Here is a 22,061-nt window from a genome sequence, read left to right as displayed (position 1 = left end):
ACCGCCCTGTCCTCCATTACTGTCATTCCTCACAGGATCCTGACAGAAATCTGGCACTTCCTCTCACATGTCGATAGCAGGTCTGGTCCATTAATCGAACTAACTGCTTTACAAGACCCTTCAGGATAGTCTGGGCCACAAACTCCATTCAGGAAGGTGCTGACTCCAAATTAATCCACTGATTATCAGGACACTGTTGTTACTTAAACTTCATAATGAAAAAAAAAAAAAAAAAACACTTCTGCTTTTATATTGATCAGTGAGAAGCGCTGACAATGCACAAACATCTGGAGCACACTTAGACTTGTATTTGCAGACTTCAACCTGGCCACCATATAATGAAAAGAACACTTGTTTATTAAAGAGTGACTCTTTGGATAACGAGGATTTTTTTCTCTTTTGGGGATGCCATTGGCACTAAACTCAGTGTTTTCTGTATTTCAGAATAATACATCTTCTGCAGGACTTAATACAAAAAAAAACTTTATAAACACTTGTGGGATATATCCATAACCCAAAGGGCATGATAATGTTTGTGAAATGAATGTTTATGTTTCAAAAGACCCTGACCAACATGGCGGCGGCATTGCCCTGTCATATAAACTAAGTCCCAGCAATCAGCGCGCAGGCGCGAATAGAGTCACATGACCCATTTAAAGTGGGAGCGTAAAGATGGCAGCCAATGTCAGCAAATTAAACATGGCTCGATTAAGAAGTTCAGTGTTTTCAGTGTTCCAGTTTGACCTCCTCCGTCAATTACTCTGCGTCCTGGTGGCTGTTTGTGTTCTGACGCAGCAGTCGCTGGCAGACCAGCAGGAGTTTCTCGAGGACTTTCTGAAGCGGGAGTATTCTCTGGTGAAACCGTATCGAGGTAAGTTTACTGTCAGGCTGGCAGCGCTAGCGAACACGGTGGCTGACCGCTTAAAGCCGCTTCAAACTTATTAATAAGGACCAACAATAGCAACATATCCTCCCGACAACTCGGCGTTGGTCTCCTTTGTGAACTGGCTCGTCGACTCGCCGTATTAGCTGCAGTGGATAATAATTAACTAAGAGGAACTTTGCTCTCCTAACTAAATGGCTGGTATTAAATCTCAGCACCAAGCGGAAACCAGTAAAGTCAGTGCAGGTTTCACAATCTCCACATGCGGATGTAGTTTGATTTGGTTTAGGTTGCGCTCACTGATCAGTGCTTTGGATGTTTCACTAAAAGGGTGTTAACATTAAATATTCAAACTGAAGACCAATCAATTGACTCCATGTCGGAGTCAGTTGATTCTACATTGATTGGTTCTGATCGTCGAATACTGAATATATGTATTTATATTCTCCAAAAGACATAAACACTGTACAATTCAATGTACTCTCACTATGTGATGTCCTCATAATGAGGTCATCAGGTAATGTTATATTGTAATATTCAGCCAAAAGGTCCTTTATTCTGCAGCTTGAAGTTAGGATGCAGGACTTGAGGAGACCTGATTGTTGAAGCATGTAGAGTGCGAATGGCGGCCTTCAGTTACCTTGTGTTGCACATGACAACACAAATCTGAAAATGTATGAGTCAGAAGCTCTTGTGATCAGGATCCATACAAGAGCTCGAAATCCTTGAAAATGCTTGAATTTTAATGAAGTGTTCTCAGATTGGAAAGTGCTTCATTTCTGTTCAAAGTGCTTGATATTCAGACTGCACAGTTTTGTAATAAAGTGCAATCTAACATATAATTAAACATTATGGAAATACATTTGGAAAGTGTTATTTACTGTTGAAACAAGATATTTTTGTATATATAACAATAAGACACTTTTTTTTTCTCAGTGTTTGAAGTGAAATCAGGACCGACTTCTGTTGTTTTAGCTCAGATTGTTATTCTTTGTGTTTAAACATTAATTTTGACAGAACGGTAAACATGATTTGTTTGGCTGGTTAAAATGTAGAAAACATGAATTATTCCTAATGGCTCAGTTACTTATTGATCTGTGTAACTGAAATTAAGGTTATATTATGTTTCATTTTTTTAGACATGTTATTGAAATCGGTGTAATTATTTTTTTTGTCAAGTTAGTGTTTTGTTCCCTTACCAGTCAAGTCTACAAAGTGTGTGTGAGACATTTTGAAAACACAAAATTTTCTATTTTTTCTACCATAGGATATCAAATGTTATCACATTATTACTAACAGGAATAAATAATATTGCATAACATTTCTTTTCGTTTATTTTAATTGTTTTTTTATCTCTTAAGTAACTTTCAAAAGTGCTTGAATTTTACTGTGGGAAAAGTGAAGAATGATGTGGGGTTAGTAAAAATCAGATATTTGATATATTTGTTAGGAATGTGATGCATGAACGGTGTTGACCTTTGAACTGCCATTCTTGTTCAAATATCCTTCTGTACAAACTTCTAAAAAATATTTGATATAATACTTAAAAAAAGGGCGAGACTCGAGGGTGTATCTCTAGTTGAAAGGCGACCTTTATTGTTTCTGCAGGACTGGGCTTCTCCAGCTCCTCCCAATGGGACCTGATGGGAACGGCCATGGTGACACCTGACCATGTGAGGCTGACCCCAGACCAGCAGAGCAGACAGGGAGCGGTGTGGAGCCGGATCGTAAGTCTGCAGCTGCATCACATGCTTCCACGTTACCCAACCACTTCCTGCCTCATTCTGTCACAGCTACTGACAAACAATGCCACCACAAAATGCTGCTACACATGTAGTTTTACTGCACAAAACCTTCCCCAGTATTGGTTTTGATGTGTATGTCGGTGTCATGTTCTCCTCTGTTGCTCTTCATTTTTTGTGGTGCAGCCATTCGTTTTGAGGGATTGGGAACTCAGAGTTCACTTTAAAATCCATGGCATTGGAAAAAAAAACCTAAATGGAGATGGACTTGCCATCTGGCTTACCAGAGATCGCATGGAGAATGGTAAGTTGGCAACAATGACAGATAAATACTGAAGACACTCCTTTGTTTTCATGTTTCTATGCTCAGTACTTTGCAGACACAGTCAAAGCTATAAGGCATCAAAAACTGACTGGATGAAGAAAACTAAATTCTAATTCAAAAATACTTTATTGATCCCAAAAGAAAATAAAAATAAAGGAAATTAAATGGATGAAGGCAGAGGAGCTCATCAGTCCTACTGAATGCTGCATCTATCTTATGTCTGTCCATTTCTGCTGGATGTTTCTTCCTGTTAAAGGAGAGTTATTCCTCTCCACTGTCGCCCCCTGCTGGTTCAGGAGCGGAGTATGCTGCAGATCAATAACTTCATGCGATCTGCTGGGTTTCCTTAGACAAATGGTTCCCAAAGTGTGGGGTGCACCCCATCTGGAGTTGCTGTGCCATTTCAGGGATGGGGCGGTATGGAGGAAAAAAAAGAACAATTACACAGAAGTGTTTCACTGTAAAGATGATTTGTAGTGTGTTTTGTTTCAACCTGAAGTGTGAAATAAACTTCAGTGGAGTTTGGAAACAAAATATGTGTATAGCTTTATGTCTGGTTGTATGCTCAGTTTATTTATTTATTTTTTTCTTTTTCGGGTGGGATTTTATTGTAATTCATAAGGGGCCCAGAAAGTACTTGGGAACCACTGGGGGGCCCAGAAAAAATCTTTTGGAACCACTTGAAACTACTTTGACTAATAAACTGAGCCTTCTGTAGCTGGGGTCATTTAGAATGCATGTCTGATTGAATTGAAATAATTTATTTGCAAATCGCCTCGAGAAGACATTCATTCTGAATTGGTTCTATAGAAACAAACTGAACTGAAGTGAATTTCTGTGTTCCTTCCTCACTGTGCTCTGCTTTGCTTCAACGTCTCCAGGTCCCGTTTTCGGCAACAAGAACCAATTTGTTGGACTTGGAATATTTGTGGACACTTACCCAAACGCAGATAAGACCCATGATGTGAGTAAAACCTCTGACATCTCTGTCAGTCCTGTTCTCAGCTTGATGTTTTCAGTTTAAATGAGCAAGTCAGAATAATTGTTGTTGTTGATGCTGTCTTATGGTTCTGTTTTGTTAATAATTATTATTAATAGTTTATTACACATCTTAATTAGTTTCAGTTGTATCAGCTGATAACAGTGGCAACAGCAGCCACTGAGTTTTTTTTTCTTTAACTTACCTGCAGAGGAGTAATGTGAATTCACCCATGTGGGCTCATCACATCCTATTCAAAGTCTCACTCATGTGGAATCAGTGCAGACTTTGGCTTATTTAGAGCCATTGGGGTGCTCCCGCTGCAGACCTCAAACTGGAACTGAAAGTCACAAACTCTGACATGCTGAACTCAGAGTGGTTGGGATGATGAGAATGAATTCTAAGAAAAAAAGTGGATAATTGTGATGAGAATCACAACTTTTAACTCTAATATGGTGATTGGATGAAAACTTGTTTATGGATCTCTTGTTCAGTGCATCATCTGAAAACTGAACCAGCCGAGGTGGAAACCAAAATGTAACCTTTTTGCTTGTATTGCTGCAGCTTCTGTGTAGGGAAAACTAATGCTGCACATCAACTCAGTGAAAAACAGAGTGTTGGCAGTATCATTCTGTGGGGATGCTTTTCCTCAGACAAGACAGGAAATTTGGTCATTTGGACAGAAAATGGATTTCGGGACAACAGAACTCTGACAACAGTCCAGAAGCTGGTGAAGTGTTGACTTCAGTTTCCACCAGGAAAACACACTCATGTTAGAATGGCCTAGTCAAAGTCCAGTTGAGAATCTGTGAAAACACCTGAAGAAACAACTTTAACTACAGTAAAACATGTTTCGGTAGTGTTTTGGTTCAGAGAGCTGAATACCAGAGCACACCACACTTTATTAGATTTGTTAAAAAATAAAAAAGCTCACGTCTGATTTCTGTTCTGCTTCTCATTCTTTTTAAGTCCCTCTGTTTCAGATGTGTTTTGCTGAACATGCATGCAGGTGTAGGTGGAGCTTAGTTATTATGCTAACTTGCTGCAGCATAATGTCTCTCTGTGAGTGAGGCGACTCCAGCAGGGACCAGAAGTCAGTCGGTGTCTCTGCAGGACAGGAAACGAACCTGCTGCTCAGACACGACCCAATAACATGGCTGCCATCGCTGCGGGCTCCTGCGGCCAGCTGTGGGTGAGACAAGCTCCACTCTGAGGGAGAGTTTAATTCCGATTGGCTTCTCTGTTGCAGAGGACCTTTCCGTACGTCTCGGTAATGCTGGGAAACGGAACTTTGATGTATGACCACGACCGTGACGGGCGAACCACCGAGCTCGGCGGATGCACGGCCATGACGCGCAATTCCATTTATGACACCTTCCTGCTGGTCAGATACTCCAAAAACAAATTAACGGTATGGCAACGCTTTTTTATCTAGTGGGAAGTGGGTGAAACTGCTCATCTGAACACCATGAAAGAGTTGATAAATATTTAGAGCTGCTGTGTGGATGGGGGGATTAGGAAACTAACTTTTAGTTGTATGAAATCTTATGTAAGGAGGTTCAGTGTAGAGCCCAGAGGCCATTTTTGGCCCGTGAAATGATTTTGAATCGCCTTCTCTGCAGTTCCTGAGAAACTATCTTGAAAAAATTAAAACAACCTAATTTTTGTCTTTACTCGATGGTTGAGCAGGTAAGCCATACAATTAATTCAGTGTTTCAAGGCTCTTGTTGCCAGTGACTTAATTTAACTTAAATGTTTGGATGCCACCGATGTGAATTAAAGTGACTTCGACTTTCCTCTGCTGTAAATCCATAAATAAACGCCTGTTGTTGCGACAGACTGGCGACCTGTCCAGGGTGAACCCCGCTTCTCACCCGGAACGCAGCTGGAGATAGGCACCAGCAACTCCCGACCCCGTTAGGGAGAAGGGTGATCAGAAAATGGATGGTTGGATGGAAACACCTATTGTATCAAACTGCTGATGTGTTCCTCTGTGTGTCTGCAGCTCATGGTGGATGTGGACGGGAAACAGGAATGGAGAGACTGTGCTGAAGTCAATGGGCTGAGGCTTCCCACTGGATACTTCCTGGGTGCCTCCTCTGCTACTGGAGACTTGTCAGGTATCCAGCATTGAAACAGTTTGCCCAACAGGTTGTCCAAAGTGCAACAAGTAGCTTTTCAGCAAGATATATGAGCTTGTTTTAGGTCAACAAATATTTAATATTGATTACATAAAAGCAGTAGTTCAATTGGCAGATTTTTAAAATTTCAATTATAATATATTTCCAAATGTTATCGCTTGGAGGAAAGTATAACTATTGATATTGAGACATAGAGATGTAGAAACATGCACTTGAGAACAGAACTTCTAAGATTTTTTATCTTATTTAAACATCTAAGACATTGCTCTGTTCTATACTGTCACATGTGACATAAGTATATATTGAAAAATAGCATAATTAGGTGGGAATTAAAAAAACTGTAAACTTCTCACTCCTTTTCAGACAAGTACGGTAGATAAGTCTACCGTACTTGTAGATTAGAAAAAAAATAGAATATATAATCTTATGTTGTGAAACATAAGATTATATATTCTATTTTTTTTTTTTGTTCAAAATAGATGAAGTAAAGAAATCTTGCTAAGACTCATGTTCTAATGTTGCCCTCTGGCTTGTCTGCCAGATAACCACGACGTCATCTCAATGAAAGTGTACCAGCTCACTGTAGAGAGGACTCCAGAGGAAGAGGAGGAAGAGGAAGAGATGGTCACTATCCCTCGGGTGGACAACATGTACCAGTTTCAAGGTAGAAACATTTCTATCAAGTGGCTGAAAGTTGTCCCTCAAAGCTGAGGCTTCATGATGGTTTCCTGTTGGGCTTCCCAGTGGACGTGGAGGAGGAGGGGATGAGTGGGCTGCAGCTGTTCTTCACCCTGCTGTTCTCCGTCCTGGGCCTGGCGGTGCTGGCCGTGGTGGGACTGGTGCTTTACGGCCGCTGGAAGGAAAACAAGCGCAAACGCTTCTACTGAGAGGCGCTGCTTCTCAGAACACAGGTCCTCAGTGCACATTAGATCAACTAGAGACTGCCGTGCTGTGACTGGAACTCGGACTGACAACCTTATGGGTCGAACATGGAGAGAACACGAGTGGATGGACAGATAAGTCGGGTGGACAGTGTTTTTATATATATATATTTTTCCTTTAAGTTCTCTGGAGGATGTGAAGGTCTCAGCAGATTATCTGCTGAGTGAGACTCTGTCCTCACCAACAGGAGGCAACAAAAGAATCAAGTTTCAAATTGCTGTGTGGACGTCACTGACATCATGATACGGGAGTTTGGAGATGAGGTGGGGGTTGCTCTTCAGTCACTTGACAGGTTGCACCTGGAAACAAAGTAAAGAGTAAAACTGAGGAACTTCAGGTTGTTCCTGCATTATAACAGAAAACATTTGTCTTGTTGCAGTCCTGTTAAAGTAGCTACCGTCTACCTGCAGCTGTTATCACTGCTATTTGGTGTCTGAAACTCAAACTAAAGACTAATCTGACAGCACCAACAGCAGAGCAGACTTTTACAGTCTTAAAAGAACAACATGGACAGAAAGTAATGCTGAGGTCTAAAGCAATGAACCACCAATCATCTTCCTGTGGGAAACACGGACAAATGTCTGATAGGAAAGGAAAGCAGTGTAAATATAAGCATTGCTTTGCTGTTACACCAAGCAGGAAGTTTGACCCTAAACATGTTCCGTTCTCAGCAGGACATTTATTGGTGACGCACCACCGTCAACCTCTACTTCCTGTGTAAGTCATTGGTTTCTCAGTTAGTAGCTCTGAAAGTGAAAGGGTTGTAATAATGAGATGGTTCCAGCCTCCTGGATTTATCTAAATGGACATGCCAGCAAATGTTTACCTACTGCCTGTGTTTTAAGCAGACTGTATCTTTCCGTCCTCTGTTCTCACTGCCAGTTTCAACAGGAAAATCGTTGGTGAAGCAAGGTCACAAAAAAATCTGAACTATCTCTTTAAGTTCCTGTATTATGTTGAGTGTAAATTTAGCTCCAGTTTTTATATCTGTGACATCACAAATCTAATTATCCGATCAGTAGACAGATTGAGTGATTTAAATAATTCTGTAAGCAGTTGCTATCCTTTGATTGGAAAACTAGGTTTAGCATTAAGTCCAGGCTGTCCAATCAGTTAGAGGTGTGAAAACATCAGAAGTATTCAGAGCACAGGAGTTCCAGAAAAAGTAATTCCTCTGAAAAAAAAAAAAAAAAAAAGTTTTCTCGAGTTTCACTAAAGTTCCTCTGTTTACTACAGAAACTCCTCAAGGACATGAAGGGATTTCTTTTTTTCTGTTTTTTAACAATACCTAGCAAAAATATTAGTTTCCCTCCCAAATTTTTGCGTTCTCTCGCAATAATGTAAGAATCAGTTCATGTTGAATCTTGAATACTGAAAGCTTTTCTACTACAATATAAGGGTTTTGTAAGGTTCTGTTAATATCTCATTTCTGAGATATCTCAACATTTAAACCTTTTTCTTCAGGATAGAAACGAACACGGGTTTTCATTCAAAACAGAAACTTTCCTTAAGAAAGAAAAACTACACCCAAAGTATTTGAACTATTTTTAAGTTATTTTCATGGCGTAATGAAGTCATCTGACATTATGACATATGTTGGTAATGTGGTTAATAAAGGGCCGTTTTCATGTGCAATCCCATCTCAAACACAAGCAACCAGTTTCTGCACCCATCAGTTAAGAATGTAGGTTTTCACTGCACATGCATATATGTGCAATTTTATTGACATTTGTTATACCATATTTTCCAGACTATAGAGTGCACCTTACGATACGCCACACCTGCAAATATTTTGAAAAACACTGGAAACGTACATTTATAAGCCGCTCCGGGCTCTATTTCCCTCCTGTACTGCCAGATCGATAGCCCTCAACTTAAAAGCGGCATCTTCTTCATTGTGTGGTTTCCATGATGAACGGGTATGAATTTGAAGAAATTTCTCTGTCGTGCCTGCTGCTAGCATGTGCTTGTTCTAAACAAAAATTTGCACTGTCTTCCAATTTCCAATTTTGACTTCCAATGATTAATTTCCTGCTAAAGAGCCCTGTAGCGGTTGAAAAATATTCCACAGAAAAGCAGCACCAGGCTATAAGCTGCATGGTTCAAACCATGGGAAAAAAGTAGTTTATAGTATGAAAAATATGGTAATTATGACTATACAAATTAGGCCAGGGTGTATTTGCTAATTTATTGTGAGAGAATGCAATATCTTTGTGACTCAATCCACAAGTCAAAATGTCCCCTGGCGGACTCCGCAGTTTTCTCTTTAGTTCAGATATTTTTTGTCTTTGCTGATCTCAACTCTTTTTCAAACAGGCATCATATTCAGGAACCGGCTGACTTTCCAGCTGCTGTCTATGAAAAAATGTATGTACAAGCTAGTATTCTTAACGCTGCTAAGAAATGAGACTCATTCAAAAAAAAAAAAAGCATACTTTTCACTGGTTCCCTGTGACGCACTTAAGCAGACACATCCACAGACGGGAACAGGACCCATCAAATGACTTTGTTTGAGATTATCCACTCTAGTTTCCTCCAGTCCTTGTTTTGCTCATCCAATCAAGCCAGCAGTCTTCATTTCAACCTGCAGAACGTAACGGCCCATTTCACTTTTACCTCCACATTAATCTGAAATGTAGCTGCTATGACAAAACCGCCAAGCTGTGGATTGTTGCTGGAGTCTTTGTTGAAGTGCCTCATTAGGACCAGTAAAGACAGTCCTGTCCGTCTGTAGCTTTAACCTGTTGTTTCTAGATACAGGGGCGTCCAAACTGTGGCTTGGTGGTGCTTTGCAGTTTCTAAATGACACAAATTTGACTTTTTTTTTTTTTTTTTTTTAAAGGAGAAAAAAAAATTGAAAAGAAAAAAAAGTCAATTAGTGTGTCATACATTTTTAATTGATCCATAAATTAAAAAAATAAGACACCCCACAAAGTATTCATCTTTTCCTAACTAAGCTTTCTGGACCACATCTACCCACTGACTGGTACACAAAAGCTGCTTTTAATTATACTATTAAAACTTGGCCAAATTTATCAAGTGTTTTAAAAATAAACAGGGACCTCTCATGTTGTTATTGCTGGGAATCAGCTAAATCTTTCAGTTTTCTTAAATTAAGAAAACTTGAGAAAGTCCTTGTATTAAGATTGTAGGCTACACCTACAAATATTTTGAAAAACACTGGAAACTTACATAATATAGCTCAAATTATTTTATTTATATTATAATACCAATAGAGTGAGAATGGGTACATAATCCAGCATGTTTAACATCAGCATTTTCTTAGCCGATAAAAGACGCATTTTAAATGATTGACCACATTTGTGACATACAACAAATCTGACTCTTATTAAATTTAAATATTTAGTGCTTTGTTTATTTGATTTTTGAAAATTTGATTTTCCTTTAAAATCATTTTGTTTTTTGACCCATTTTTGCTAAATGTTTGGACGCCCCTTGTTTATGTGATTTGACAGAGACTTTTCCCGACTATCATTTTGAAATCAGTTTTATTTTTGTGGATGAAAGCAATGCTATTTATCACACAACATGACGACAGTTCTGTCCACGAGAACCTCGTAGGAGGTCCTGGAGATCCAGTGAGAGGAACTTCAGCAGACTCACAGGCCATCAGATTTTTGTTTTCATTTTTCTATGCAGATACAAATGTTTTTGCATTTTTGAGCCATTTACCTCAATCATTCATTTCAGTGTGAACCAATTACTTCAAATGTCAGTAAATTAATTAATGCTGACACTGATCTTGCCATTAAAGTTTCTATTCTTCCCTTAATCTGGTCCTTCTTTTTGTTTGCTTCATGTTTTTATTGAAATTGTTCATTTATTAATAGCTCATTCTTAAGCACAAAGAAAGTCAAACTGAACCAAACCAGAGATGAGCAGGAAGTAAGAACAGGACGTACTGATGCGAGGGCAAACCAACCTGCAGCCTCCTGGTTCTGAACATCTGCACATCAGAGGTAGAGTGCTGGGCTTTAACTGGCTGTTTGGAATTGGCTGAAGACCTACTGTCCTAACTGCTTAGGTCAGGGGGGGCTAGAGTAGAGGAACTGTGGGCAGAGTGATCCAAAAATATTGTAAATTTCGACACCAGGTCAGTGTCGGATCCATACATTAGTTTAATATTTTGTTTTGGTTTTGTAGTTTCTCATCCTTAACTAAAATACCATCTGAAATGAAATCTAATTTGTATTACTTTATTTCTTTAGGAAGCATGTACACATGTTTTGTTTTTCTACTGTTTCTGTTTGTTGTGCTGAGGGTAAGTGTTTTCAAGACACCTACCAACTTTGTTCAGTTTCTTGCTTAGGTTTTAACAAAATATTAACACAATGTCTGAATGTCAGAAGTTTGATATATCAAACCAGAATTATAAAAAGTGTTGGTATCAGTATAGATGTTGGCGATACTTGTGCTGTATTTATTTGGTATCGGAACCAAAATATAAAACAGTTCATAGTTGAAATCACAGCAAATAATGCAAAAGGGAGAGGAGACATACAAGAAAACCTTTAGGTACGTTTATGATGAAGGAATGAGGGAACATGATGGAAAGTTCAAAAAAGTTGATTTTACGTAACACTGTCCCTTTAAATCCAGTGTTTTCCCAGTGTTACGCATGTACTTGCATCTCCAAACATCCACACTGTTCCTGAGCACCTTGTGTCTGATGAAGCTGGTGGAGACCGGATCAGGAAAAATTCTTAATGCTCTAATCACATTCTAGAGCAACGATCTGGTCTGTTGACTTCAGACTGATCAGTGACCCCTGACCCCCAGCTTAACCCAGCATCTCTGAACACATCAACACACACAGAGCAATAGCAGCCTTCATTCAGCCCTGCTGGAGGTTAGCCATGTGCCACCCTCCACCTCCACCTCTCCATTGTTGCCTCTGTAAATATTAGTTGATAAAACTCAGTCATTTCTCCCCTCTCTTTCCCCCCCTGCTTTAACGCCTGCCTCTCCTGCCTGATCTCAGTTATTCTTTGGAATGCTGGGAACGTCAAATGAACTTCCCAGTCGCTTGGACATTACTGGATATTTCCCTGTAATTAAGGTAAGCTTTTACATAAGTTTTTCTATGACTTCTGATTTATTATATTTTCAGTTATTGTAAACATTTAATAACTGACAGGCACATCTCAAATAATCCCTGCAGGAAAAAAATCTTGATTATATTTTCAGGCTGCTGAGAATCAGGAAGTTGAAGCTGCTTCCAGCTAACTGAGTCTGAAACTTGTGACAAAAAGTTCATCTGGTGATAAGAGCAGATAATAATGATTAACACGGCCAACAAGGGGATCCATTGTGGTTCACGGCTCAGTGTTGCCATATCAAATAGCAGCGTCCTGTAAACACTCGGCTGAATGGGGCTACAGCTTCACTTTTTTATATCTTAAGGACAAGTGTGTGTGTGTGTGTGTGTGTGTGTGTGTGTGATTTTTTTCCTCCTCACATCTAGAAGAAGAGGTTCAGGAAGGATGAATAGCTTCTGCGTCGGCTGTCTGAAAAGTCTGGTGGTGTCTCTCCACTTCCTCTGCTGGGTAAGGTGGTGAGGGAACGACACGCACACACACCCACACCCTCCACACACACAGCAGCGTTTCCCACAGTGTACTCATAATACAGACCACTGGCTCATTGTAGCTCGCGGTCTGATTTTTGTGGGCTTGCTGGTCGAAGCATCAACTATAAAAACTATAAATTCATCTTTCTTTCAGGAATAATTTTGTCCTGCCAGTAAAATGTCCTGCAGTCCTGCTAATGAAAAAATATATATATATACTTTGAAAAATAATCATTAAAAAAAACACGCCAACTGCATGCAACTTTAGAAATCCATTTCAGTTTCTCAGTTCAATACTTCCATTCCTCACTTCTGACATCCGTCATGGTGCCTCCAATGATTAAGTGATGCTGTTGGCATGAGCCATCAGTCCTGCAGGGGTCATGCAGAGCTGACCTGATCGTTTCCATAGTAACGAATTTGTATTTCTGACTATATTAGGATTGTCTTGTCTTTTTTTACTTCAAACATTATGATTCTGTAGTCCTAACATTGGTTGCTGTGCTGTGTGACATTGTTGTCAAAAAGACAAGTACGATGAAATATAAATAAGATATTAATGTTTTTCAGACTTTATGTAATTCATGGAAATAAACTGATATCAGTGGCTTTAGTGAATACATATGTACAAAATATTAAGGAAAAATGAATTAAATACAAATTGGCAAACTAAGGAAGTGAACTATGGTTGGGACCAGCTTTGATATGTTTTTATACACTTTTTAGAATGTAAGTAACAAACTTTTATCATTGTGTCATTAATCCATTAAAGTATAAGTCACTGAACTCCAAATCAGTATTAAAGTATTTTCTTCTCACATTTCTTAGCGTTTAATAATGCACATTTCTAGTTTTCTTTTCTATGCATATATAATTAGTTTAGTTATTTTCTTATCTTGGGCACCAACTTATGAGTTATTCACTTAATAAATGCCTGCAAGCCTAAAATGAATAGTTTGAATAAAAATTTCACATCACCATGTCAACAGAGGGACCAGTTTACTTCTCAACCACATAATTTATATTAAAAAAATAGTTTACATGAAACATTAAGGAATGTTTATCATTTACTGCAAAAATGAATGTATGAACATGTGCAATTTTTGGAACGTATCCCAGTTCCAATTAACTTGTTTTGTTGTTAATAGTTAATGTAGAATATTTTATTGACCAAACCTGCATTTTTATTGGCAGCTCCCGCTGGCGACCCGGAGCGACATTACAATGTGTTGCAGGCATCATTAAATGGATGATGTAAAGTTCATCCATTTGAACATTGAACATCTTCTCTTTGTAGTGAATTCCATTGAACAGGGATTTGCAAACCATTATATTGTGTTTATTTATGTTTTTCACAACGTTCCAACTTCATTGGAATTAAAGTTGGAGTTGAAAATCCGGGTCTGTGTAGTGAAGCCTGTTCAGGACTCTGCGTGTTTGTTTTGTGCTGCGAGGCAGTGAGCACGCACTCAAGATGTGGATCTTCAAGATGTGGATCTTCTCTTAACTAGAGAGGTTGTCTTTGCTGGTGTCCATAAAGGATGTTAGATTGAGGTCAGCCTCACTCAGCTGAACCTCCGACTCTCATAATTTGAGCTTTGCCTCGTCTCTCTTGCCTCCCGTGGAGCTGTGTGGAGCCTTCGTGGTGGCCTTCGGAGAATTCCAGATGATGCACTCCAATTTCGCCTCTCTGGTCACCACCTTCTGGCCCATCTACCCGGCAAACACGATCGTAGTGACCGGTACCATCGTCACCTGCGTTTGTTACCTGGGAGTGCTGGGAGGCATGAAGGAGAACCGCTGCATGGTCGTCACTGTGAGTGGGAGGAAACTGTCTGAATTCACTGAATGACCAAATGAGACGCTTCAAAAGTAAGCTGACTTTCTGTGTCTCAGTTTTATGTCCTGCTGTTCATCCTGATGCTGGTGGAGCTGGCCATGGCCTGTGTGTTCTTCGTCTACAGCAGAGAGGTGGGAGACTTCTGGTATTCATATGTCTGGTAGGGAATCTGCTTTGATGTCTTTTCTAATCAAGTGTGCTGAAACATCCTTAAGATTACTGTCGTGACCAAAAGTATAGATTTTTTTTTGTCATCTGAAACAAATTTGTAAACTCGAATCCTTTTGCTTTTATGATAATACCCATCTCTTTTAGATTGGTGCACAGATCAAATCAGATGTGTATGGATTTAACAAAATGGCTGGAGTCACACCAGAAGGTTCATTGACTGTCAAAAACCCATTGCCATTGTGGATAGTTTTTAAACTGATATAGAATATAGTTTTTGCCAGTTTTACAGCTCTAATGTGATGTAAAATTGACTTGTTTGAGCTGTGCATGATGTTATGGTATTCCCTCGTCACAAACCCAAGAGTGTTGCTCTGATTCTTTCATGCATGTTTCTGAAATCCACCGTTTTCTTCCTTAAAAAACAAAAACAATCAGACTCAGTTTCATACAAGACAAAAAATGTGACATGACAATGGCGGGTCAGTAATAGATACTCCTTTGATACACTTCATTATCATTAAGACTGACTGAGAGACGCCTTGAGAGAATTCTGCTCTCTGTGTGTATTAGTGTGTGTGTGTCCAGGGGTTGTTTGTGCTCCAGCTGAGTGTGTTATTGGTGCCGGCTTAGACATTGATTACCACATCAGAAGCTGATCCAGTAATCCTATCCTGACCCGTAGAATCTTCCACATACGTATTCATAGGAACTGGAATTTTTATTTCTTTCTTTTACTCTCAACACAACAACCTGAGGAGTCGAGCTGATCTCCATGAAGATCTATAGAGACGATGCAATAAATGGTTGATTTGGATCCAGTCTGACTAGCAGCTCCATACCTGCCTGTGAAGAGGCCGACAAGATAGGAAGGAATTTAAGTGCTGCTCCCTGAAAATGAGCAACTTTAACTCCAGCTGATGTCACTCCATCTCCGTCAATCTCATCAGCAGACTGGTTACAATAAGAGGTTTGCATTTGTTCAAAATCATCATTTTTATAAAAAAACAAAACAAACATAATCACATCAAAATATACTGGAAACCAAGGTGAAGAATAAAGGGTTGCACGCTACAAAAACAAGGGTCAGCACTAGTAACACCTGGCTGGTCTTATTGCATACACTGAATTTAGTTGCTAAGAAAAATAACGGGAACTTGAGACACCATTTTTTTAATATCTCTCAAGAAAATGTGACTTTGTACTGCAACGCTTTCAGAAGGTGCCCTGGGCAACTGCTGATATCAAAACATCAACTGCATGCACATTTCCAAAAACAAAAAATGTTTGTCCATCACTGTGACCACAGACACAAATGGCTCCCTGCACCTTTTCCTACATGCCGCATGTTGTTCTGACTGCCATGTTGGCCGTTGTCTTGAGCAGATCGACACATACTTTGAGAAGGACCTGACCCGCAGCTTGGAGATCTACATGGAGTCTGGACCAGAGGGGAACAAAACCATTAAGGAGGATTTTGATGCCGTCCAGTACCTGGTAAATGATAAACTGCTCATTTTAACGTCTCTGTTTATGAAAATACATATCTGGAAGGTCCACGTGCAACAGCGTTTCTTGACGCTGCATCAGTTGTCACAAATTTTGATTAAGTGACACAGTGATAGACCATTAACAGCCATTTCATGGAGTACACCTTTTTAGCACATTGACTAAAAAGCTGTATTAAAAAGGTTTCTTTATGACTGTAAAAACACCCGATTCAGTTTAATTCAATCGTATTTATATAGAGCCAGTTAACAACAGGTTGCCTCAAGGGATTTTACAAAAAACAAAAAAAACAAAGTCAATTCAGTCAAACCCTCCTCCATTCCAACCTGATCCTAAGGAGAAAACAATGCAGTCAAATTCGGTTTATTAATGGGATTGTTAAAAAAAAAAATAAAATAAAATAAAATAAAACATTCCATAAAGAAAATGGGACTTTGTTGGGTTATGATGAAATAAATGTGATTTTTGTATGATGCTAAAATGTGAAACCAGTAATGTGAAGAGGAGTCGCTTTGGTACGTAATATGTACGTAAAATATGTCAGTTGTGTACGTCATTCCATATCTCTTTGTTCATCACCTTATTTGCTTCTATGAATGTTTATTCTGTTGGGATTACTATGTGTAAATTATGTAATCTGAACTTTTGAATGAATGTCCATATAATGACTTTCAACTGACATTTCCATACATTCACTCATCACATAGATATGTTCTTGCTTTAATTGAAATGTTTCTTTTAAATATTCTACACATTTATGTAGAAAAAAGGAGAAATCAGAAATCTGTCTGATTTCTCAGACAAAAGAGTCTAAAATGATGTGTGCAGGCAAGTTCAAGATCAGGTCCTTTTTTTGCTAAAGCTTTGGGACAAGATTTGTAGAAACCTTTGCATAACACTAGGTGTTGGGGGCGTTAAAAAATTGTTAGCCTTTATCTTTGGAGCAGTGTTAAAACATTTTTATTAAGTTCAATTCTGGTCAATTCTAGCAATGCTTTTCTGAAATTTATCACCAAAGAAATTGCATGGCCGCAATTATGGTCAAAATAGACCTTCTGTCAATTTTAGAGATTCGTTTATATGTTTTCTGAGCTTCACCAACTTCTATTTTTTTTTTTTTCAATCTTAACTCGTGACTGAATAACCACACAGAACAACATCCCTGAACAGCTCACCTTACTGTGTACTATGAAATAAAGAGACCTGAAAAACACTTGATGTATGAAAACCAGAAAGAACCCAGAGGCACTAAGGGGGCCAACTTTCTTTTTTTTTCTTCCTTTTTTTAAAACTTTGACTGAATGTCAGTGGTATTTTGCAGCAGCTTCTAGTTCCTGTGGCAACATTAACTCCTCCTCTGTCCAGTTTAAGTGCTGTGGAGTTCACGGCCCAGATGACTGGAAGGGCAAAGCTCCACTGTCCTGCTGCATCAAGGATCCCTGCAGCATCGCTGACCAGCCCAACTGGCAGGAGGTGATTCACTGCATGACTCACTAACATGAGCGGGTCCTGTAAGCAGGTCAGGAGATCAGTCTGAAACGACCTCATTAGATCTTATGATTGTCACCAAATGCTCTGAAAAGTTTGCAGAGAGTTTTGCTGAACATACATTTGAGACGAGGACAATACTGGCGAGGAGCAGCTCCAGTTTACCACGGTTTGTTTTTTAAAACATCACAGCAACACAGAGGTGGTGATTAGAGAAACCAAGCAGGTTAGGAAAAACATGAGAGTAGTCAATAAAGAAGCCACACTGCTATAATTGATGCACAACGGCTTAAAAAAGGGGTCATACTGTTTGGTCCAGATTTTTGTATCCATTTCAAAATTTGGTATCCAAATTGGTACTTGGTACTGCCAGCTTTATTGAGCTGCCAGGCAGGAGGGAATGGATAATTAGTTTAAAGCTGCTTTTTGTATTTGGTCTTTTTTTTTTAATCTGTGATGTGAAAAATGTGTTTATCACCTGAAACTGTTTAACATTTTAGCAAAAATCAAAAACAGAAGTCTGTAACCTTTCAGTTCTGTATTTGGATGTGAACATAGCAGGATGAAAGTCACAACAGAAGTTAAAGCAGGTGAGCTGCAGTGTTCGAATCAGGAACTGTGTTCACTAAAATATTCCTGCTTACAAAAATGCAAAAAAGAGATAAAACTTGAAACCTGTAGGAGCCTAAAACCTGATCCTAAGATCATATAGTAAAAAAAAATCAACTTTGTTTGGTGTATCTAGTGACTTTGTGTAGCTTTCACTGCTCAAGAAGGAATAAAGCCTCCTGTATGTTTGGACCTGCAGGGCTGCCTGGTGAAACTCAGGGACTGGTTTGCTTCAAACTACCGCAGCACTGCGTCTGGAGTGGTCACCATGTTCATAATTCAGGTACAATTCATTCACTGATCCCATTTCCATAATCATGCTTTGGCTTGATGAATTCACATAGAAGCGTGTTGATACCAGTGTCCAGGTTACTGGTCCTGTTTGTAATTGTGAAAACCACATGGAATAATCAAATTGTAAAATATCCACGTTCCTGTCGGATGCTTTGAATGTAGCACCTTCAGCTTGTTTGAATTGGGTTGTTATGGTAACCCAATATGTTCAAGGTGTGTTTTTCTGAGTTTAATCAAAGGAAAAGTAAACAATCAATCCCAACTGTCCACATGCAACCTGCAATGTGAAGAAACTCTACAACAGCCCTTACCATATCTACGAGGAAATGCAACTTTATATTTCTCAGTCTCCACTCGATCTTAGTTACCGTAACTCAGTCACCAGGTGTCTAAAATAACTATGGAAGTCCTTGGTTTTGGTACCAAAGTTATGATGAACATCACAAAGACACACACAGGTTTTGAGTTAGAAAATCCTGTTCGCTGACTTTGGTTGTCGTCTGTTGCTTCCAGTTAGAAAGAAATCACACCTTGTATTAATTATACAGTTTGGCTAAATGAATTTCTTGAAATTGATGCCAAGTCTTTATCTTATGAAATCAAATAGAGTTACTGAAATGTTCAAAAATGCTCCGATGTGTGCCTTTAATGCTCTGAAATGCTGTGAGCTGTGATTGGATGCAGCTTTATCAGCGTCCTCTCCGTCTTTGTTTCCAGGTTGTGTGCCTGAGTGTCTCCGTCCCTCTGTTCTGCCACTTCAGGCGAAGAGGACTGGGTTACAAGTGAGAAAACACTTTGTGGACCGACTTAGGAAATCGTTCACGTCAACAAGGTCACCTGGATCCTATTAAAGTGCTGCCTGTCACCCAGAAAAATTATATGATAGTGGAATGATAGTGTAGTTTTAATTATTGGTTTTGAGTTTCCAGCATGGTCCATAATACAAATGTCATCATTTGCTGATTTAAAAAGCTCTTCTGAAATGTAGCAGCTCTTCATGCTGAAGCACAAAATTATATTCATGATATTCATAGCGAAGTCTCAGGTTTCAACAAAGACTTTGCTAAGGTCAGTATAATTTTCAGATCATGAATTATTGCAGTATAAATCAAATCTTACTGAACAAAGCTCCCTATGAGAAGAGTTTTTTTTTATTAAAAAAAAAATTCAACATGCACTGTTCCAAGATACACAGCAGATTTTCTAAACATTTTATGCATTGCAGTGATCAGTGAACAAGTCTGTTTGAAAGTTAATCTTCATGTACAGCTGGGCCTGCAAGCCTCTGGAGGATCCTCCACCTTGAGGTTCCAGAGGCATCAGCAGCTTCAAATCACTGTTTGCTGCTTTGTAAGGGCATTTTAACAGCTGCTCTCTTAATCTGATGAATTTGTCTAACAGAAACCTTTGTCATTATGCCTTTATCTGTACAAACCCATCTTTGTTCTGAATCAGTATAATAATGCTTCAGTTTTTGTTAAATATCTAATGTTTTCATACCTTGTCATACGGCACTACACTATCTGATGATTTTTGTCAGCAGGGATCCTTTCTCTTCCCATATTGCTTGAAACTTGTGGCCTACTTAATAATATAGAACATCCTTCTTCAATAGATTTCCTTAGATTGAGCTCATCAGATAAATGAATCAACCAGCTCTCTGAAATGAATTACAGTGATTCATAGAGCCCTCACACACAATACCATCTACAAATTTAATAGCACAACAAAAAAATGTTATCTTTATGACACTTAAATCCAACTTGCATAATAATTTGGAACACAGTGTAGGCCTATATCTGAACCATGTCTTTAAAACATTATATTTATCTCTAAGTAGTCTTAGAAAAAGTCATATTTTGTCATTACTGCACAAATGTTTTGCTAATTTAATTTGATTTTGTGAATCAAAATGAACAGCTTCATTCGACACTATAAAACAGAAGTTCAGCTGGTAGTTCAACAGGGAGCTAAATGGACTCAGTGCTTTGAAAAGTGGTTTGTTTTGTGTGACTGACATTATTTTTAGATTGTTAGTTATGCATATAATCAGCAGAGGAAACCTGGCCTTGTCAGGTCTGAGCAGCTTCTGCTGAGCTGGATCACAGACAGACGTTCAGGCCGTCTGTGACTGTCTGGCGACTGCCTGCCAGTAATCTGCCAGTGTCTGCTGTACAGTCAGGTAATATTTTAACAAACGTGGAAAAAAAAATACCATAGTAGTTTTAAAGATGCTTGTAATGATGAATGTTTTGTTCATGGAACCCGTATGATGTTGGGACTCTTGTTTGTGTGAACAACCTGGTTAGCTGACAGCCTGTCGGTGACGGTGAACCCACATGGGGCCCGACGGCAGCAGCAGGTGATAAAGCCCTTTGTGACGCGCATGAGACGTGACCAAAACAAATAAAAAGGTAAAACTCTCTCACTGATTTCTTGTTTCCTGTCAGTCGGTTTGGTATCATGGCTCTCCTAACAGACACAATATTCTTGATTCGTCTTCAAATAAAAAGCAGTTTTTATAGGAAATAAATTGTTGAAACCTGCAAACTTCTACTTCTAAAGCCCTTCAGTAAAGATGGACAAACATGCAGCGAAGCAAAATACTTTACTCAGAACACACTCAAGTAGAAGTAGATGTTTAGGTTTTATAAACTATTTCAAAAAGTACAAAGTGCAGACAGATTGTGTTACAGTAAAGCGAGTAATTTTACCAGACCAAAGTTGACTTCAAATATCCACAGACAGAATTACAGCTGACACACATGCCGAATCGAAAAGTTTGTCATTTCTCAATAATTTTGTCAAGTGAAACACTGAAATGCATCTGAATAGGCAACGTAATGATGTCAGATTATAAATCACACATAAAAGGTTTCAACAAAAGAGTCATATTTTATTTTAGCCTGGCATTACGATTTATAAAAATGTATTTTATTGGAACGCCTTAAAGCCTATCATCCAAATGTGCCCAAAATTCCGTTCCTTTGAACAACCACCAGGCGGCAGCAGAGGACGCCACATTCCAACACTGTTGCTCAGTGCAGAATGAAGAGCGAGGGCCTGCAGAGGAAGGAACACTTCATGTGGAGAAGGCTTTCAGCTGCTGGCTGCTTCATTAGCATGTTGTTTGCTTTGTTACCAGAGAGCTGCTTAAAGTCATTCACAACAACTACAAACAGCTGGGCTTTAAATTGTATAATTAATATAAACTGTTCAAATGATTCTGAAGGTTACATTATTGCAGCAGTCTGTATGACCAGTCAACATGTCCATAAAGTAATTGATGGATCCTGTGGAGTCAGTTTCCTTTCAAACTGACTCCACAGTTATGACAGATGGATGAAGCTGAGCTGTTGGGCACCAAGAAAACAATCAGAGGTTTAATCTCTCCTGTGGGGGCAGGAACAGGAAAACACACACTGCACATTCTAAGCCTGCTTGGTTTTCATATGAAAAATAAACCACTCTGAAGAAATAAAAACTTTATTCAACTCAAATTCTAAATAAATTTAATGAAATTTGGAATCTGAAAATTGAAGGACACTTCA

At 39.0% G+C, this 22,061-nt stretch overlaps 2 protein-coding genes across 2 annotated transcripts; both read left to right on the top strand.

Annotated features, from left to right (window-relative positions):
- The first annotated feature begins 668 nt into the window (after window positions 1-668).
- lman2lb (lectin, mannose-binding 2-like b) lies at window positions 669-10,805 on the top strand. The gene is made up of 8 exons (XM_055020562.1): window positions 669-871; window positions 2,492-2,610; window positions 2,812-2,929; window positions 3,832-3,914; window positions 5,179-5,340; window positions 5,935-6,049; window positions 6,612-6,734; window positions 6,815-10,805. Exons 1-8 carry the CDS (start codon window positions 673-675, stop codon window positions 6,955-6,957), a joined length of 1,062 nt encoding a protein of 353 aa, XP_054876537.1. The 5' UTR covers window positions 669-672; the 3' UTR covers window positions 6,958-10,805.
- A 1,225-nt stretch (window positions 10,806-12,030) lies between these two features.
- On the top strand, window positions 12,031-20,917 carry LOC129351619 (leukocyte surface antigen CD53-like). Its single transcript, XM_055020563.1, has 8 exons — window positions 12,031-12,092; window positions 12,498-12,579; window positions 14,230-14,418; window positions 14,499-14,573; window positions 15,997-16,107; window positions 17,485-17,592; window positions 18,416-18,499; window positions 19,228-20,917. The coding sequence occupies exons 2-8, from the start codon at window positions 12,517-12,519 to the stop codon at window positions 19,294-19,296; spliced, it is 699 nt and encodes a 232-aa protein (XP_054876538.1). The 5' UTR covers window positions 12,031-12,092; window positions 12,498-12,516; the 3' UTR covers window positions 19,297-20,917.
- The last annotated feature ends 1,144 nt before the right edge of the window (window positions 20,918-22,061 follow it).

The sequence above is a fragment of the Poeciliopsis prolifica genome, unplaced genomic scaffold (genome assembly GCF_027474105.1).
Source record: "Poeciliopsis prolifica strain line A6 unplaced genomic scaffold, Auburn_PproV2 SCAFFOLD068, whole genome shotgun sequence".
NCBI classification, from domain to species: domain Eukaryota; kingdom Metazoa; phylum Chordata; class Actinopteri; order Cyprinodontiformes; family Poeciliidae; genus Poeciliopsis; species Poeciliopsis prolifica.
This window is presented reverse-complemented; position numbering and strand designations above follow the sequence as displayed.

What these genes read in the sequence shown, in the direction of transcription:
- lman2lb (XM_055020562.1), top strand. Translation starts at nt 673, where the DNA reads ATGGCAGCCAATGTCAGCAAATTAAACATGGCTCGATTAAGAAGTTCA. An exon ending in CAGAGATCGCATGGAGAATG is followed by an intron (nt 2,930 to 3,831) that starts GTAAGTTGGCAA and finishes CAACGTCTCCAG; the next exon opens with GTCCCGTTTTCGGCAACAAG. An exon ending in ACGCAGATAAGACCCATGAT is followed by an intron (nt 3,915 to 5,178) that starts GTGAGTAAAACC and finishes TCTCTGTTGCAG; the next exon opens with AGGACCTTTCCGTACGTCTC.
- LOC129351619 (XM_055020563.1), top strand. Translation starts at nt 12,517, where the DNA reads ATGAATAGCTTCTGCGTCGGCTGTCTGAAAAGTCTGGTGGTGTCTCTC. An exon ending in ACCAGCCCAACTGGCAGGAG is followed by an intron (nt 17,593 to 18,415) that starts GTGATTCACTGC and finishes TTGGACCTGCAG; the next exon opens with GGCTGCCTGGTGAAACTCAG. An exon ending in TCACCATGTTCATAATTCAG is followed by an intron (nt 18,500 to 19,227) that starts GTACAATTCATT and finishes CTTTGTTTCCAG; the next exon opens with GTTGTGTGCCTGAGTGTCTC.